This window comes from Schistocerca cancellata, chromosome 1 (assembly GCF_023864275.1).
Source record: "Schistocerca cancellata isolate TAMUIC-IGC-003103 chromosome 1, iqSchCanc2.1, whole genome shotgun sequence".
Taxonomy (NCBI): Eukaryota; Metazoa; Arthropoda; class Insecta; order Orthoptera; family Acrididae; genus Schistocerca; species Schistocerca cancellata.
Genome location: NC_064626.1, coordinates 412,153,366 through 412,172,527, shown reverse-complemented (window position 1 = coordinate 412,172,527; position 19,162 = coordinate 412,153,366). Strand labels below are relative to the sequence as shown.

Genomic DNA, 19,162 nt, shown 5'->3' with positions numbered 1-19,162 from the left:
AACTACCAGATTAATTCAGCAACAGAGCTCCCTAGGACGGTAGTTAAAAAAAAAAAAACAAAAAAAAAGTCGTACGTGTCACATGTGAACCTGAGCTGTCTGATCTGAGGCCTCTTGAGCGCTGATTACTTACTTAGGTGTTTTTCTATTTGCATCACAAGCAACATAGCACCTTCCACATGTTGCAGTGTGCGTGGTGGACGACGTGCTGTACCGCGCGGGCGACTCGCTGGCGTCGGCGAACGCGTGCGAGCGGTGTGTGTGCATGCCGCCAGACTTCGTGTGCTCGCCCATGGCCTGTCCCATGAGCCCTGGCTGTCGTGCAGTACAGCGGTCTGGACAGTGCTGCCCCGACTACCACTGCGGTGAGTCCCACGTTTTTCTTCCCAATACGTTAGCTAAACACGACAATTTGTTGCGCGTTTCGTCTAGTCGTCAAAGGAGCGTATTGTGGGAGATTTGCAGTGTATTATTTCATTCTGCTTAAAAATTAAATGACATTAAAAGCTGTATTGCTCCTCTGCTCGTCTCTGCACGCTATCTGTACCAGCTGACCGGCCAGAGCTGTCCAAGTTACATGCCCGGTAAAGCTGTTGTCCCGTCTTATCGCAAAGTCGATGTGCGCGTAACGCACAGCACAAAACGTACCCTTATTATCGTACTTGACAGTACTCGAGACAGATTGGCTGCAGTCCCAGGTGAAAAGGAAATCCAATGAGGTTCCAGCAAACGCGGAAGAAGACATACGAGGTGCATTCAAGTTATAAGGCCTCCGATTTTTTTTCTCCGGACTGTAAAGACATAGAAACATGCGCATTGTTTTAAAATTAGGCCGCGTTCATTGTCAATACATCCCAGAGATGGCAGCACCGTACGGCAGATGGAATTTTACCGCCAGCGGCGAGAATGAGAACTGTTTTAAATACTTAAAATGGCGACGTTTTCCTTACTTGAACAGCGTGCAATCATTCGTTTTCTGAATTTGCGTGGTGTGAAACCAATTGAAATTCATCGACAGTTGAAGGAGACATGTGGTGATGGAGTTATGGATGTGTTGAACGTGCGTTCGTGGGTGCGACAGTTTAATGAAGGCAGAACATCGTGTGACAACAAACCGAAACAACCTCAGGCTCGCTCGCACAAGCCGGTCTGACGACATGATCGAGAAAGTGGAGAGAATTGTTTTGGGGGATCGCCGAATGACTGTTGAACAGATCGCCTCCAGAGTTGGCATTTCTGTGGGTTCTGTGCACACAATCCTGCATGACGACCTGAAAATGCGAAAAGTGTCATCCAGGTGGGTGCCACGAATGCTGACGGACGACCACATGGCTGCCCGTGTGGCATGTTGCCAAGCAATGTTGACGCGCAACGACAGCGTGAATGGGACTTTATTTTTGTCGGCTGTGACAATGGATGAGACGTGGGTGCCATTTTTCAATCCAGAAACAAAGTGCCAGTCAGCTCATTGGAAGCACACAGATTCGTCGCCACCAAAAAATTTCGGGTAACTGCCAGTGCTGAAAAAATGATGGTGTCCATGTCCTGGGACAGCGAGGGCGTAATCCTTACCCATTGCGTTCCGAAGGGCACTACGGTAACAGGTGCATCCTACGTGCTGTTTCACCAAGACAACGCACCCGCGCATCGAGCTAACGTTACGCAACAGTTTCTTCGTGATAACAACTTTGAAGTGATTCCTCATGCTCCCTACTCACCTGACCTGGCTCCTAGTGACTTTTGGCTTTTTACAACAATGAAAGACACTCTCCGTGGCCGCACATTCACCAGCCGTGCTGCTATTGCCTCAGCGATTTTCCAGTGGTCAAAACAGACTCCTAAAGAAGCCTTCGCCGCTGCCATGGAATCATGGCGTCAGCGTTGTGAAAAATATGTACGTCTGCAGGGCGATTATGTCGAGAAGTAACGCCAGTTTCATCGATTTCGGGTGAGTAGTTAATTAGAAAAAAAAATCGGAGGCCTTAGAACTTGAATGCACCTCGTAGTGCAATGTTTACAACAGGTTTATTCTCATGATGAACTGATATGTGTAGAACTATCTTCTGGTGCGAATGAATTTAGAAATTATGCTATACTGATCCAAGAAACGCTCGTGGTGTTATTTCGTTTCTGTTTTAATTGAAATATTTTTAGAATGAGGAATAAACCTTATCTTTTTCAGCACCCACTTTCCTGCAATTAAATAAATAAGCGACTCCTTCTTTGTATTTTTATTGAGAGTTCTACAACTTTTATTAGCCCCCCACCCGGTGGCGCAATGGTGTAAGCGTTTGTTTATGATCATTCTCTGAGATGGGTCCGGATTAGAATACCGATGAAGCACGGATGTTCCTATTTTCGCCTTCTCAGCGTATTGAGCCTAAATTATTACAATGTTTGTGAAGGTCGTCCTTAGATAACGATTTCAAATAATTCACGCCATAAATAAAACCAAATCGTTCAAAATATTCGTCGAGCGCTTTGATTCGACATTCAGCGTCTACCATTGTGTTAAAAAAGATAACTCTGTATTGCATTTCAGCAGATTGTATAAGTTCATCCACTTGTTTGTAACAGAACATTCGTTTTTTCTGTGCTACTCTCTTTTTTTAAACCGAGACTCAATTTCGTAACTACTTTTTTTCTACAAACAATCGAGCTTCTGCAACGCTTGTTTCAAAACGGAATTCTTGAATCCAGTCACGAAATGAACGTAATATATCAACAGCGACTCTCAAGTTCACTTGAATCAATTGCCATAGTTTACTTATATTGTTGACACGTAGTAAGGTCTCATACCACACGTGTATTGCAACAATAAAGTCAAAAATTAACATTTCCTTCAAGACTGCTTGACAGTCGCTAAGAGCTTCGGAATCATTAGTTCTATTTTTTAGGTCACTCACACTTTCGATGACATCATCAAATTGCAAAAATATCGCTTTTACGACTCCGATTCTACTTTCCCACCGTGTTTCAGACAGAGGTTCAAATGTGTGTGAAATCTTATGGGACTTAACTGCTAAGGTCATCAGTCCCTAAGCTTACACACTACTTAACCTAAATTATCCTAAACACCCATGCCCGAGGGAGGACTCGAACCTCCGCCGGGACGAGCCGCGCAGTCATGACTGCAACGCATGCGGCTCAGACAGAGGTTTCAATGTCAATTTCAGTTTAGTTCTTATAAGATCCCAACGCTTGCTTGATTTTGTAAATGCCACATAAACTTTATTGATGAAGCCAAAAAATGTTTTAGCTCTCGTAGAAGTTTTAGCGGCATCTAGCAAAAGCAAATTCCAACAATGGTCGGTATTCCTGTTCTAGCACCTTTATTAATGCCAACCATATTGGCACCATTATCATATCCCGTCCTCGACGGTTTCGGATGTCTACGCCATTATTTTCTAGTCTCTTAAAAAGGGCGTTTGTTAAATACTCTCCCATTGTTTCTGCGAAAATAAACCCAACGAAATGTTCCTCTATCTCCCCAGTTGAGGAATTACAAAATCTTAATTAGTGAGTTTTGTTGCAAACGGCTCGAATCCCTGGTACAATCGAGCATGAAGACATAATATTTTGTTTGTTTGACCCTGTTTATAATTTCGTTGATAAAAAATTTGGACATTAATGTAATTCATTTTGTACGTCGTGGTTCAGATTATTCTAACAAAGTTGCTTTTCGTTAATATGTTGCAAGTGCTCTTTTAGTGTTAGGTCATATTTGGATAACAATTTCTTTCTCTCAGCTCCCATCTAGCGAATACGCAGTAACTGAAAAATTTTCATGCCAGAAATGTTTGCTAGCTTCTGTGGCCAGACGACGTGGTTGGGTGTTAAAATCTCGTCAAAATTGCAGAACGCATCATCATTTTGTTGTAATGCACTGCAAGTATTTGAGGAAGTTTCGATCAGGTTGCATAAAGATGCTGGAACAGTCAAAATTCGTTTCAGCAACATAATGTTAAGTTACTCTGCTTTAAAACAGATTTTAAATGAATACAGTGGATGATGGGGTATGCAGCAATGAATATTATAGAACCAACTTTGATTTGCAAATAATATTGTTTTGTTTGCTTCAGCTGCAGAAGAATTGCAAGAAAGACTTTGTGAACTTAAAGATATAGAAAAAAGCTTAAAACAGCAATGTTACACGATCAGTTGAGAAGTTCACATACTTTGAGCAAGGAAACAATGAGCAAATGGATATGAAAAGAGAAAAATAATACAGCAAAAATAATGATGAAATCATCTGAGAAGTTGAATCTTGTATATAAAAGTAAATTTCCATTGCACTTGAAATGTAAAATCTGCAATTACTATGTACCGATTGTTCAAGTCTATTGCATTAACAAACTGCCTGTTGGCTTCCGTCTCGGGTTCTTCAGCCAACATTTGTTTCATGATTTTTCTGATGTTTTGCAGCACAAGTGACAGACATTGTCAAAGCTTCACCCTCCATTGCTGGTGGCAGACTGGAGGGTGAAGCTTTGGCTATGCCAGCCACACGTGCTGGTGAAACATTAGAAAAACACAAATGTTGACTGAAGAACCTGAGACAAAAGACAACAGTCAATTTGTCAACAAGCAGCCATGAAAGCTTTAACAATTTTGTACTATAGCACTGAGATGGTCAAAAATTGAAATTTGTTTGCTCCATAATGGAAAGCACCATGTTGGAAATGTAGAGACATAGAGGATGCTACAGTACAAAATCAAAAGAATAAGTACAGCATACAGCCAATGATCTGATGAAATATGAACTAAGGCTATATCTTTTTGTCGAATTCTTTGTGAAAAGAAACAAGCTAGATATGAACTGACAGAAGATGGGTAGTTAAAATCAGGAAACTGCTAGGATATAATATAATAATTAAAGCTGAAGACTAGTATGTGCAGAAGTCTAAAGTAGACCCTCAGTAGCCTTAGTGACAATGACTTGATGATGATGATTATGGTGGTGGTGATGATGATGACATAATCAAATGACAATTAGGCATGTGTTCAGTGTTTGATATTTTCATTCTCATTCACTGTTATCTGTTCATCCTATTATGAAGGAGGACCTCCACGAATATGAGACAAATCAGGGTATACAGTAACATAGAGAAGCAGTGGTTACAAACTAATTCTAAATACTCCATTGACAATAATCAAGTATTATCATATTTGCATTTAAGATAACTTACAGACATTACAATTAGGGGTAAAGCAGCTTCTTTGGAAAAAAAGGAAAAAAGAACCTTGCAGATTCCACAGTTCTATTAAAATGCTACAGTTTATCACCTACCACTACGTTAATGTTTACAAGATCAAACCAGAATAAGTTGTAAGATAAGTACTAAATTAATATTTACATGACCATATTATCCTAGGCTGCAGTAGATACACTGTTTCCCATCAGATCACCAAAGTTAATCAACTATCATGGCCAGTATTTGACTGGGTGCCCATCCGGGAATGTCGCCTACTGTTGACAATTTTTCCTTTGCCTTCATGACAGTGGAGACAGGAGGAATGGTGGTGTGAAGTCCATAATCACCAGTCTTTGTGCAAATGTCCTGGATTAAATTCCAAATCCCTCTGCAGTGGCTCATGAAGTGAGGGCATATGACATAGTTGATGGTGATTAATTCATCGGATGGTGTTAAGCTCAGAGGGCCCCTTGTTGCTCTTTGAGAGGACTAGACTATGTGCTGGCACTGGGTTTCCCCCTCTCCCTTCTCTCATGATCCCCAACATCAACATGACACAACACTATGTGCACACCATTACAGCTATGTTCAGATACACTCACAGCTCTCACACTTTGCGAAGGAAAGTGCCTGTGGGTGCAGAGGACAAGAAAAATCTTTACCATTAGGTAACTGAATCTGCCCTTCAGGGTCTTCCAACCAGTCATGCCATATGACTTTTACTTTATGACCATACTGATAATTTTAATAAGTTGAATACAAAGTATTGATGTTCAAAACTAATATTTCATTTTCCATTAGATTATTTGCATATAAAGAATTAAGAAATAATATTATGGAACATTAACAATTTGTATTCATGTTATTAATATGTCTATGTTCCTCCAAGAACTGATGGAATATGCTATACATAATATTGATAATTGTCAAAGAACAACAATTATTGCAGGCATGCTGTAAAAAGATGTTAACAACTAGCATAGCTACATGGCATTCAGCTAACAGGAATTAATGACCCTTGGATCAACACAATCAGATTAATAGATGCCTAATGAAGAGAGTTTTTAATTTATTTTTGAACTTCTTGGAATTCCCAGTTCTTGCTTTGCATCACACAGAAGTTTGTTGAAGACTTCTGCACCAGAATACAGATGCTCTTTACCTTAGACAAAGAGTTGAAGTCGACATAAAAATTATTTTTAGGTTTTGTATTGTGGTTGTGGCTCAGTGTGTAAGTTGCAGACTACAAACCCAAAAGTTTAGGGAGCTAGGATTTTTTTGGTCACTTCATTACTTCTTTCACCTATGGCAATGGCTCGTTAAAGTGAAATATGCGAAGTTGCACTGTGGTTTGAAGGCCAAGTTAAAGTATAAGTCAACTGAAAGGTCAGACAAAAGCAAGGGCATAACACCTCCACTGAGACCTTGCCTAGAAAGACACTGTGGTGTTCAAACCAACTTATGCATTGATGACAGATTTACTGTTTTATGGTTAAGGAAGTCACAAGATCATTTGAAAATGATTTTATAATTGGAAACAAACAAATTTAATAAACAGATGTATAGGGAAGGGAATATAGGAATTCCAAGATCTTTGAAGATGGAATGCACAATATGTGATTGTCTACTATGCACAAAATACTTCATTCAGTTTAGTTGCACTGTTCAAGTAGACCATTTCAACAACAAATGGGACTGAAAATATATATATATATAAAAGCAAATGCCCTCATCTCTCAGTCTAAAACAATGACAGATGATTTTAGGTATGAAATAAGATGATAAAAAATCCTTGATAAATTTATCTACGTATTGACTCCATTTTGCACAGTTATCCAGTTGTACCTATTTTATAATAGGTCATACTATGTCCTGATCCTGACACTGCATCAGAAACCTGGGAAGAGAGAAAAGCAGATTACAAGCTAGTGAGATGAAATTCTTGAGAAACAGTATTGGAGCGACAAGGATAGACATGTTAAGAAATGAGAGGATCAGAGAGTTAATGTATGTGGAACCATTACAGGAGGAGATAGAGAAATCAAAGCTGAGATGGTATAGACACATAACAAGAGTGGAGGCGAAGAGGATACCTAGGAGGATACACGAGATGAAACTGAAAGGAAAAAGACCAAGAGGAAGACCAAGAGACAGAGGGCTGAAAGGAGTAGAGGAATGCATCCAGAAGAAAGGAGAAGAACGGACCAAGGTCAAGACGGAATGGTGGCAAGACAGAAGACAATGGAGCGGCCTATGTTCCATACAGACCCAGCCAGAGGCTGGAAACTGTCCAAGATGATGATCCAGTTGTATTGCCATAAGCTGGTACCATACATAAACTCAATAATGATGTTTGAAATTAAAATTTAGTTTTGTTACTTCAGTGGCTACAAAAAAGTTTCAGATAAATTTTGCATATCTCTATCCAGTTAAGCATAATATTATGTGTTCAAGTAGAGAGATTTTTATTGAGGTTCCAAAATACCTGCTCCTTTCTGTTCTAAATACATTAATTTCAAAACTCCTCCCGAACAGTACTGACCGGCCGCCGTGTCACCCTCAGTCCACATGTCACTGGATGCAGATAATGGAGGGGCATGTACTCAGCACACCACTCTCCAGGCCGTATGTCAGTTTCCGAAACCGGAGCCGCTACTTCTCAATCAAGTAGCTCCTCAATTTGCCTCACCAGGGCTGAGTGCACCCCTCTTGCCAACAGCGCTCAGCAGACCGGATGGTCACCCATCCAAGTGCTAGCCCAGCCCGACAATGCTTAACTTCAGTGACCTGACGGGAACCGGTTTTACCACTGTGACAAGGCCATTGGCACATTAATTTCAAATTGTAATAAAAAGTCTGCAAATTACCAGTCTGGTTCATAACATGATATGACTATGAAGTCTTTCGCAATGGAGTCCTTGCATAAAAAGTTCTCGGTTTACTTGCTACGTCAAATTTGGATAAAATCCCAAGCTTTCAATGACTACCTCCATCATCTTCGTCAGGGGCAAAACTGACTTTCGTGGACCGATGAGGCTTCCGCTTTTATAAGCGGTGGACGGCTTCTCATTGGCTGGATGACATCACGGTGAAAACAGCGCGTGCACAGATGGCGGTCTCTGTGTCCATAGATTTTGATTGTGCACTCTACCCAGCATTTGTTGATCATCAGATGGACGTCTTGGACATTCAGTTTACAGAAAACCGACGCATACAGATTTATATCTAAATGCGCATAGTTTTCTCAACCCAGCTCAGAAGAGAGCTATACTGAATACCTTGGTACGCAGAGCAAAGACTATTTTGGACAAGGGTCATCTCGGCTCCGAGATTAACCATCTGATGACGGTATTCAGAAAAAATGGATATTCTGATCGTGATATCAGATCTACTATGGCAAAGAAACCTTGGAAGGACGCTGTTCGAACAGATCAAGAGCACCAACACATCGCGTGGCTACCATTCTGTGGAGCAATGACCAGCAAGATCGGCAGAGTCCTGAGCCGGCAGGGAATCAGACCAGTCTTCCAGCCATCCAGGAAGATTAAGGAAATGTTGTGACCTGTGAAAGAAAATCTCGGCATGAGAGTACCGGGAATTTACAGCATTTCTTGCGATGTGGCAAAAATTATGTGTGCCAGTCTATAAGAATTGTTGCCGATCGCTGTGTTGAACATCAGTGTCACCTGAAATACAGGTATCTAGAAAAATCAGCGGTGGCTGAGCACAGTTTGTTAAATAAACATAAGATTTTATTCGATGAAACAAGACTACTCGCTCATGCTTCAAACTTTTGGGACTCTGTCATCAGGGAAGCAGTTGAAACTAGACTCTGTGAAAATAACTTCAACAGAGACTCTGGTTGTGCACTCATCAATGCATGTAAGCACGCAATTGATAAAGAAAGAGTGCAGAGGGAGACTTCTTACATTCCTCACAGTTCTCCGCCTGTTGCGATATGGCGCTGCAAGCAACGCTGGATAGAGCGTGCAATCAAAATCTATGGACACAGAGGCCGCCATCTGCGAACACACCATTTTCACCGTGATGTTATCCAGCCAATGAGAAGCCATCCACTGCTTATAAAAGTGGAAGCCTCACCAGTCCACAACAGTCAGTTTTACCCCTGATGAGGATGACGGAGGTAGTCATCGAAAGCTTGGGATTTTATCATAATTTGACGCAGCAAGTAAACCGAGAACTTTTCATGCATGGTTCATAACAGCCAGAAAAATTGTTTACAGACTATTCTGAAACAATAATTTCATTGCTATTGGAATCATATTATTTGCACATTGTCAGTGCAGTCAGAATGTGTATCAGTATGTCTACATGCTAAGATCTTATTGTAGGTAAATATTCTGTGATTCCCTGCAACTGGAAATGTTTGCCACAGATTCTGTTGACTATCTTACTAAATTCAAGTCATACAATATTTTGTTGAAGGACAATGAAGTAAAGTACTCACTGTCACACTTGACCTTTCCTTACAGAATGTGAGCTCAATGGAGAGATATATCAGAATGGTGAAAAGGTGCAAGCTGCTGAGCGTCCGTGCCATGTTTGCTACTGCAGAGGTGGTTATGTAGTCTGTGCTGCACTTGAATGCTATCGCAGACTTGACTGTGCTCCAAGATATGAACCAGGTGCCTGCTGCCCCAAGTATGACCACTGCCCTCCTCTGGGTAAGTATGGCCACAAAGAGTAACAGGAAGCATTAAAAAATCATTCATTCTTTTTTTCTTTAAATTGTCCTGTCCCATGTTTCTGTCATGTAAAAGAGCTTTCAGTGATTTGGAATGCATCAATATTTAGATTATGTGACTGAAGGAGCTTTTAGATGCTATATTCAAATTAACTATAATCGAACTGCTAAAAGCTATTTATGCTCACTCAAGTTGATTTTAGCATTCAAAATTAACTTGATTGCTGCTGCTTTTTTAATGACATTAAATAACTGTTGTTTATCTCCTACTGCTAATTTAAAATCAGTCTTGATGATCAGACAAACTGTTGCACTAGCTACTAAAATCCATATTTCATTCATGGAATTGTAAGAATAATTTATTTCTTACTTTGAGTCAGGCAGAAGCTTAGTGACACACCTCAATAGCTGAACATGTTAAAGTACTCGCTTCTGAGAGATTGAAGTGCGCTGGCCCTGGGTTGAATCTGTCCAGCAGATTTTTTATGTGTGCCAGTATGCTGGCTGGCTTGGATGTGGTTTTTAAGCAGTTTTCCATACCCATTGAGGTAAATACTGTGCCGACTCCCATGCCCTGCCTCTGATACATGATGTGCAACACACCTTGGAAAACAATGTCATATGTGACCATGCACTTACACTAGTCTCAGTCAGAAGGGGTACAGTGAGTCCACCCAGAGGGAGGAGGGTATGGGTAGCCACTGGCAGTAGCTTTAAAATGCCTTTGGGACTGGTGGTGACCTCATCATAATAATAACCTCTGTACAGGTATGATTTGTTCTCAGAAAAATGGGAAATGAGCCACACCAGTCCTGACCTGGCATTGACTAGTATAGTACATCAAAAAACAAGAAAGAAACTTACTGATCACTACTGTTCAGTAAACACTTTTCTTGTCTTAACTGTGTTGACCAAGGAGAAAATTCTTAAAGACAGCAAAATATAACCTTATAGCAAACACAATGGAAATGGTTAAGAGTATGAAGTGAATTTGTGCCAGCTTCTTGAGTTATTTCTCTCTGTGTTAACTCCAGGTAGAGAATATTACTCAAACTAATTCAGTTCAAGTGTCACCCTTAATGTTCATTCCTGGTACCAGCAGATAATTTTGATTATTTAAAATTGTACAGTATTAATTGTTGTGAGACTGTGAAACAGTGATGAGACATTTTAGGTGTCACCTGTTCTTCTTCTTTTGGGTTTAGGTTGGATGCTCAGTTAGTACGCTCGTGTCATAAAACAACACTGAAAGATGTAAACAATGCTTTAAAGATAAAATTGCTGTTCTGGATTTCAATTTAAACACTGGTTTGATGTTGCTTCACTTCTGCATAGCTACTGGAATCTACACTCAGTTGACACTACTTACAGCAGCCTAGGCTTGGTCTCCATCTATAATTTTTACCCCCCTCCACTAGCCTAAATATTCTTTCCACTTTTTGACCTTCCCTCTTTGCTTAACACTGGCCTGCCATCTGAGTTCTTGATTTCGATACTACACAGTAACATTAAAACAATCTGGCACAGTACTTTTGCAAAACGATACTCTGCAATAAGCTGAGAGTACTTTAGCAAAATTCTAATTAACTTCAATTTTTTTATCCTTGCACATTTGAAAAACATAAATAAATCACTAGTTCATTTGAAACAGAATACTTGGTTTTATAAACACTTAGGAGGGGACCTTGCATAGGTTCATGATCAGGATAGAAGATATGGCACCAAACACAGATTTATAGCATTTGGATTAATATTAAAATCACTCACACAAATTAACTGGTCCATGCTCTGATACATATCTGTATGCATAAAGTTGGTGGAACAGTGGCGAAGTTGTGGTGGCAAGGGACAGGGCAGGTAACTGTACTCATGGCTCTTGATGTTTGAATGCTCTGTAAAATTTGTTCTTGGCAACATTTATTCAACTTATTAGAGCCATTCCTTATTGACAAGAGTACCAAGCAACAGCCAAATCCACATCTGAAGATGTGTACCATGCAATGAATAGCCACTGACTGCATACCATTCACACCAAGGAGCTGCCCAGTTCGACCGCCAAAACCCACCTTTTACATTGCGCCATGCCACTTCCCTGTGGAGCGACTTCACTACATCTTTTACATTTTACAATACAAGTGCCCTAAGCAAGAACCAGCTTCCAGTACACATTGTTTATCTTATAAACTTACACATATTATAAAATTTCATCATTTTAAACAATCATTTATCTTTTTTCCATGTACACATTACAATTTCCTGTCCCAAATCAATGACCTTAACTAACAAAGAATAAATACTTCATAATTACAGACACAAGTTACATAATATAAACCTGCTTCTCCTCAGGAACATAATAAATGGTCACTGTGAGCTGTAGCAGCCGTTTCTGTGAAATATCTTACATTTGTGCCACTAAATTAACATTTTAAAAATATTTATCAACCCAGTTAAAGTCACTTCATTTGAAACCCATCCAAACTGCAGAAAAGAAAGTGCAGAACATCAAATACGTTAGTATCTAAAATAGCCTAAGCATCTATGTTTCAAAGGAATATTTGTCTTATTACATCAATTTTATTACAGAAGATACTATTTGAGTTCACTGGCCAATATTTTTTAAATTTTATTTTAAATGTATAGTAAAACTATCTAAAGTTATAAATCAACAGATTTTTTTATGTTTACAGAGACCATAAATAGGAAACGTCCACAGTTTCCTGTTCCAACTATGGCAGGAGACACTGATAATCACATACATCGTACATTGCTACTGGATGAAGACCAGCAACTGGATTCAACCAATACAGATGAAAGAGTTTTGAGATTAGGAGAAGTTTCAGGTGCTACAGCAAAATCAAATACACATGAAATTGATCTCCCACAGAGTGATGAAGCAGTAAAATCTGAGGAGCAAGACGGGCCAATGATCACTGAAGATACAGCCAAAATTAAACCTATAATTCAGAAAGAGGTGATTTCATATGAAGTAACAGAAGCAGCAACTGAATCAAATTCGTTTGAAATGCTACAGACACCTGATTATTCCAAAGAAGCAGTGAAAGACATTATAACAGATGAGATACCAAGTACTACTAGTAGGACAGTTGCAGAAATACCAGGCTCAACAACTGTAACCATTCAGCCAAACCTGGAGACTATAACTGATAGTGCCAATGAAGATGTAACAGACAAAACTACCTTGAAACTTCTAGAAAGTGAAGCTGCTGCAAACTCAGAAAAAGTCACTCAACAATTCAGAACTGAGATGTCTGAAAATAATGGTGGTCATACAACTGAATTTCAAAATGATTTAGATGTTTTGGGTGCTACTGAAAGGAATACACTTGCTGAAACAAATTCATTTGTAAAGAAATCCAACCAACAAACAAATAATGAAGGACATCTACCCACGGTTACTTCCCTTCATGCAGATGAAAACCTGACAGAAGATCCCAGTGATGGTCAGGATATTTCTACTGCTAGTACAGTGGAGTATTTGACAGAAGGGGATGCAGTGAATCTTGAATTTCAAGAACACAGTGCTATCACTTCTACAGTTCAACCTCACAATGATAATGTTTCCGTAAGTTTTGATAATGAACCAAGAGCAAATGAAGAGTTCCCTGAGGCTTTAAATAATGTACAAAATGACTTTGTTACAGAAGAAGTAGACCAAACCAGTGAACATTCTTACACCAATCAAGGTATCGGCAGTGACAGTTATACGACAGAGAGCTTAGTTCATCACATTACTAAGTCTCATGAGCTTGAGACTGAAGCAAGAGAAAATCAGTCAGTAAACAAAGACCAGTTTGACATTAATATTGTTACACCAAAAGCAAATGAAGAAAATGACAGTACCAGTGACAACGAAGAAAAATTTTCCGTAACTGAAAATGAAAAAGCTGAAACACAGAGAACTTCGCCCATTATTACAAATATACGTGTCACAGATGATGACGAGTTTGATGGTGGAATAATAACTGATGATGATGAAGAATCAACTGATGATAACAGACCGCCAATTACTACTGACAGAATAATTTACAAGTATGATAAACATGACAGCAGCAAGCCAACTACAATTGAAGCTTTTGGAGTAACAGACAGTGGCTCAGCATTTGACGAAAAAGTCTCAACAACAGCTTATGATAAGGAGTCTAGTCAAACTACAACAGAAATTCCATATGAAACTTCAACAGGAATAATAATCAATCAAAAAGATAATGTAGCTTTTAAGTCAAACAATCAGCACTCTACTCCAACAACAGAATTTGAGGAATTAGCTTTGACTGTTGATCTAACTACATTAGAAGGAGTTACAGAAGAAACTGACCTACTATCTCAAGTTAACAATGAAACTGTTAATCCTTCCTCAATGACAAATGCAACAAGGCATGATGAGGTGCTCCTGAAAATACTTGATGGAAATGCAAATAATTCTGTAATAAATGGAAACAGTTCTGAAAGCAGCAAACTTATCTCGCAAGAAACTTACAAAATGTCAGATGATATTGAGAGTCTCCCACAAAATGGAAGCTCAGTTGCAGATTATGACAAATCTAGTGAAACTGCAGAAAATCTTGAAGTCAAGCCTCAAAAGCCCACTGATGTCCAAAGCAGAACACATCTCTCTGATTCAGATGCATCAGATACATTCATAAGAGAAGAACCACCAGTGTTACTGTTTAAAGATGAAATGGCACTTCATCAGATGGATGTAGTAGTTGCAGAAGATGAAGAAGAAGCAAGTAGTGCAAAAGAAGAGCAAACTGAAAAGGTAATGGATGTGATTCCACCTTTAAAAATGGACAATGTTACAAATGATACACTGCCTTCTGTGCCAACTATTACTGCTCAAACAAATGATGCAGAAACAAAGAAACTCTTGGAAAAGGGTTACATGACTGGATTTCTAAATGATCAGAGTGGAATATCTCAGAAAAAACATAACATGAGTGCTGAAGGGGGAGGTGACGTTCTTACAACTGAATCAGTTATCCACGAGGAAAGTTCTTTTACAGAAAATATTGATTTAACAACAACAGAAGACAATACCAGTCCAGAAATTTCAATGGAAAGTAAGAGTATACCCCAGGAAAGAATTTCTGCCATAAAAGTGGCTGAAGACAGTTTTCTGGATGCAGAACATGTAGAAACCACCACAGAAATTACGACTGAGGAAGCAGAAAATTTTCCCACTTCTGAACAACCAGTTACGACAGAGAAAGTTACAGAGCAACCAAAAACTGATGTACCTGCTACAATGATGAGTAATTATAATGGGACATCAATAAATCAGCAGTCTGCAAGTCATGATTCACACATAAAAGCAATAACAGGAAACAGCAGCTCAATTGATGAAGCACCAAAAATACTGCCAGAAGTTGTATCATTCAGACACAATGTGTCATTAAGTGGAACTGAGCTGCAGCAAAACGTGTCTGAATCACGCCAGGAAAAAACAACTCCTGAAACAGTTACACTTCCAGAAAGCTGGTTAAAAAAAGCAGAAAAAATAACTGAGGAAGAAAATACAACAATCTTAAGTATGACAGATGTTACCGATGCAACAGAAGAGTTCACTGATAACACTACACCAAATGATTTTTCTAATTCAGCTGCTGAATACTCTGTTCATACTGAAAATTCACAGAAACTGATAAATCACAACACAGAAAGGAGTGATAATGGGGAAGACAGTGAGCATATGCCAGGCAGTGAGGATGAAGGTCCAGGACAGACAATAAAAAAGAGAAATTTCCGCAGTGAAGACAGTGAAAATCTTGATAAACATGACCTTCTTGTTCTGCAAGAATTCTTTAGGAAGCTGTATCACCATTAGAATGTGATGGCCTTTTCACTACAGAACATCATTTAGTTTGCCTGCATATTCATACATTTTCATCTTTCACAACTTATTTAAATGAACAGTTCTCATTAAGATTCATCTTGTACATGCATCTTCATGTATAGCTTCAACAGTATTATATTGCTCATTGTTAGTTTGATTTGTCTATGTTAATTGTACATCAGTTGCTCAGGCATTTAATTTAGTATATCTTTTTGCAATAGTTATTTGTAGTATTATAGGAAGTATGACTTGGTAAAATATTAGTACTTATTCCAAAAGTACCATCATGACTACAGTTATAAAAGAAATATGTGTAAGCATGAAGCAAAAGTAATATTTATTGTGGGTTAATGAGATATCATTAAGGGGAAACTCAATCACCGAAATGCTTCTGGAAACAATTGTAAGACAGAACACTTTTTGCATGGCTCAATTAGGTTTTACAGCTTTGTCACTGAATATTGTTAAAAGTAACAAATATGGGAAGCAGAATTAGCATGAAGTTCACCTATAAGGTGTCATATTGCTAGTCTTAAATTTTACAAACAAAGCTGATAGAAGTGCAGTGAACTTAAATGTAGATTTATGCTGTTTACTGATATTCATGTAAACATAAATAAATGTGTTTCAGAGCCATCACATGTGTAAGTAACATGAGTTGTTGTTTACACAAGTGTTTTATAGCTTTGAAAATACTTTTCTACAATTGTTTTGGCTCTTCCCTTGTACAAATTTATTTATTTTATTACCTCCATGCGTTCTCTTGACTGCAGTCTATGGAATGATTTAAAATGTGGTGTTCTTCTCACCAGCAGAGATATTTATTCTACAGTTGACATGTTCATAGTTTATGTTATGTTGGAATGAGACATTCTGTGTGCATTTTGTTCTGGAGATTTTGATATTGCCCAAACAATATGTCGCAGGTCTGCAGATTATCCGTCCGGGTAATATGAGTTAAGGTAACTGCTTGGAATTCCAAATAAAGTGTATGTAAAGAAATTTGTCAGTTTATGATATTACAATGACAAATCATTCTGAGAAGAAAATTACCAAAATCTGGCTGAAAGATGAACCATTCAATAGGTGACTGACATTGACAAAATAAAACATTATTATCACTGAAATAATTTTATCTTTTAATTAAGATTTTAAAAATCTGTTGTCAATGCCATTCCACCACATAATTGTTAGTTTCCCATTCAACAGATGGAAATTTACCACATCTTACAAAATTTTGTTGTAAAAATGGAGATATAAAATAAATTGCTCACAGTATGTGAAGTGTAGGTGCTATTATCAAGTCAATGAATACAGACATACTTTTAAGAAATGCAAACTGAAACTGAAAGGTGAACTGCATTTTCAAGCTGTGATAGTTGCTTTATGAATTATTATAGTGCTATCAACAGTTGAAAGTTACATTGAAATCTGGTGCAGATTCAGATCTTTGTGTGTCATAGAGACCTGCAACTTCGCATATTGATATTTTATTATGTAATACATTAAATGTTAAATACAGGGAAAATGTGTCAAACACTGAGACTTCTCAAAAGACTGAAATTTAACCTTAGAACTCCTAATAAATGTATGGAAATAATCATTTTTCTATACAGATGTCTGTTGATGTGACATAAAGCTTATTATTCTGTGCTGTATGGAAATAGATATCATGTAAAAATTATTTAAATAAAGTGTTTTTTATGTACTTATAAATGTTTGCTTTTTCATCAAACAACTGATTAAAAAACCAATTAAGGAATATTTACTCAGACATGCGAACCATACTCCAAGGAAGACAACAATTATCAACAAAAAATTGTTTTTTTCCTAGATAGATACATTGTAATTTTGGTTGTAATTGTCTTTTGAATTCAAATCAGTTTATTTTCTTAAATAGTCTGGATAATTTACGCATAATAACATTTGTCTACACAGTTCAGAGATAGTTAATGGAACAGTGATTGGAACTGAAGAAACTGGCCACGTTTATATGATGTTGCTAAGTATGCCACATCAAGGGAGCTCAGAAACTAGTGCATGACACAGAAATCTCATTCAGTTCTAAACATTTATAGAAAAGTGAAAAAAAGGGCCACAATAAATGAATACATATTTTTTCTCATGCTGAATGTCTTTCTTGTTTGAATTACACATAAACAATAATCTGGCCATGTAGAAGATACTCACTTCCCTTCATACAATATTTCTATAGAAGAAACATATTTTTGGATTTTTTCAGCACATTCATTTAACACACCACTACAGTTATGTGTGAACTAGTCAATATACGAGTCTGTAAAATGCACTTCTAGTGACGTGCTGCACATACTTTCATACACTTTGTATGTGTCATTTTGTAATCAGTACTTCTTCTTCTTCTTCTGAGAAGGTCATCTCCATCAGCAATGATATTCTGCAACGAAGTGCGTGGCAGAGAGCATGTGTCACTACACCAACATTCTCATATCGAGCATGAGAAAAATCATAGCTTGAATACCTGTAATCTTATCTTCATGGTTACTGCAGGAGCGATTTGGGAAGGGGGCAGATCCCTCACATAATATTGCTCCTTGATATTTTAGAGGCATATCTATGCTATCACTTACTTTGTTGTAAAGCTTGTATCGAAATGTACATCTTTCTGGCATTACTCGATTTATGGGATCACGAATAAATCTGCTTTAATTATTAATAAGCAAATAGGAATGTGGGTAAGCTACTACAAACACCATAGTGAACACATTATCATAGCCAAGATAGACACGAAGCCCACGCCTACTACAGTAGTAAAAGTTTATATGCCAACTAGGTCCGAGATGATGAACGGACTCAATAAATGTATGACAAGATAAAAGAAATTATTCAGACAATTAAGGGATATGAAAATTTAATAGTGATGGGGAAATGGGATTCAATAGTAGGAAAAGGAAGGGAAGGAAAAATAGTAGGTGAATATGGATTGGGGGAAAGGAATGAAAGAGTTATATGCAGAGCACAATTTATTCATCACTAACACTTGGTTTAAGAATCATAAAAGAAGACTGTATCTGTGGAAGAGACCTGGAGACAATGGATGGTTTCAGATTGATTATATAATGGCAAGACAGAGATTTATGAATCATGTTTTAAATTATAAAACATTTTGAGGAGTAGATGTGGACTCTGATCATAAGTTGGTTATGAACTGTAGATTAAAACTGAAGAAATTGGAAAGAGGTAGGAAATTGATGAGACAGGACCAGGTATATTGAAAGAACAAGAGGTTGCTGAGAGCTTTAGAGGGAGCATTTGGCAATGATTGATTACAAGAGGGGAAAAGAATACAGAAGAAAATGAATGGGTGGCTTTAAGAGATGAAATAGTGAAGGCAGCAGGGGATCAAATAGGTAAAAAGACTAGACCTAG

General features: G+C 38.1%; 1 protein-coding gene across 1 annotated transcript in view; it reads left to right on the top strand.

Moving 5' to 3' along the window:
- The window catches only part of LOC126175746 (uncharacterized), a 162,153-nt gene extending 144,683 nt beyond the window's left edge, over window positions 1-17,470 (top strand). The window contains exons 5-7 of the mRNA XM_049922706.1: window positions 189-365; window positions 9,689-9,880; window positions 12,588-17,470. Coding sequence (XP_049778663.1) covers window positions 189-365; window positions 9,689-9,880; window positions 12,588-15,745 — 3,527 coding nt within the window. The 3' untranslated portion in view covers window positions 15,746-17,470. The remainder of the gene's footprint in view (window positions 1-188; window positions 366-9,688; window positions 9,881-12,587) is intronic.
- The last annotated feature ends 1,692 nt before the right edge of the window (window positions 17,471-19,162 follow it).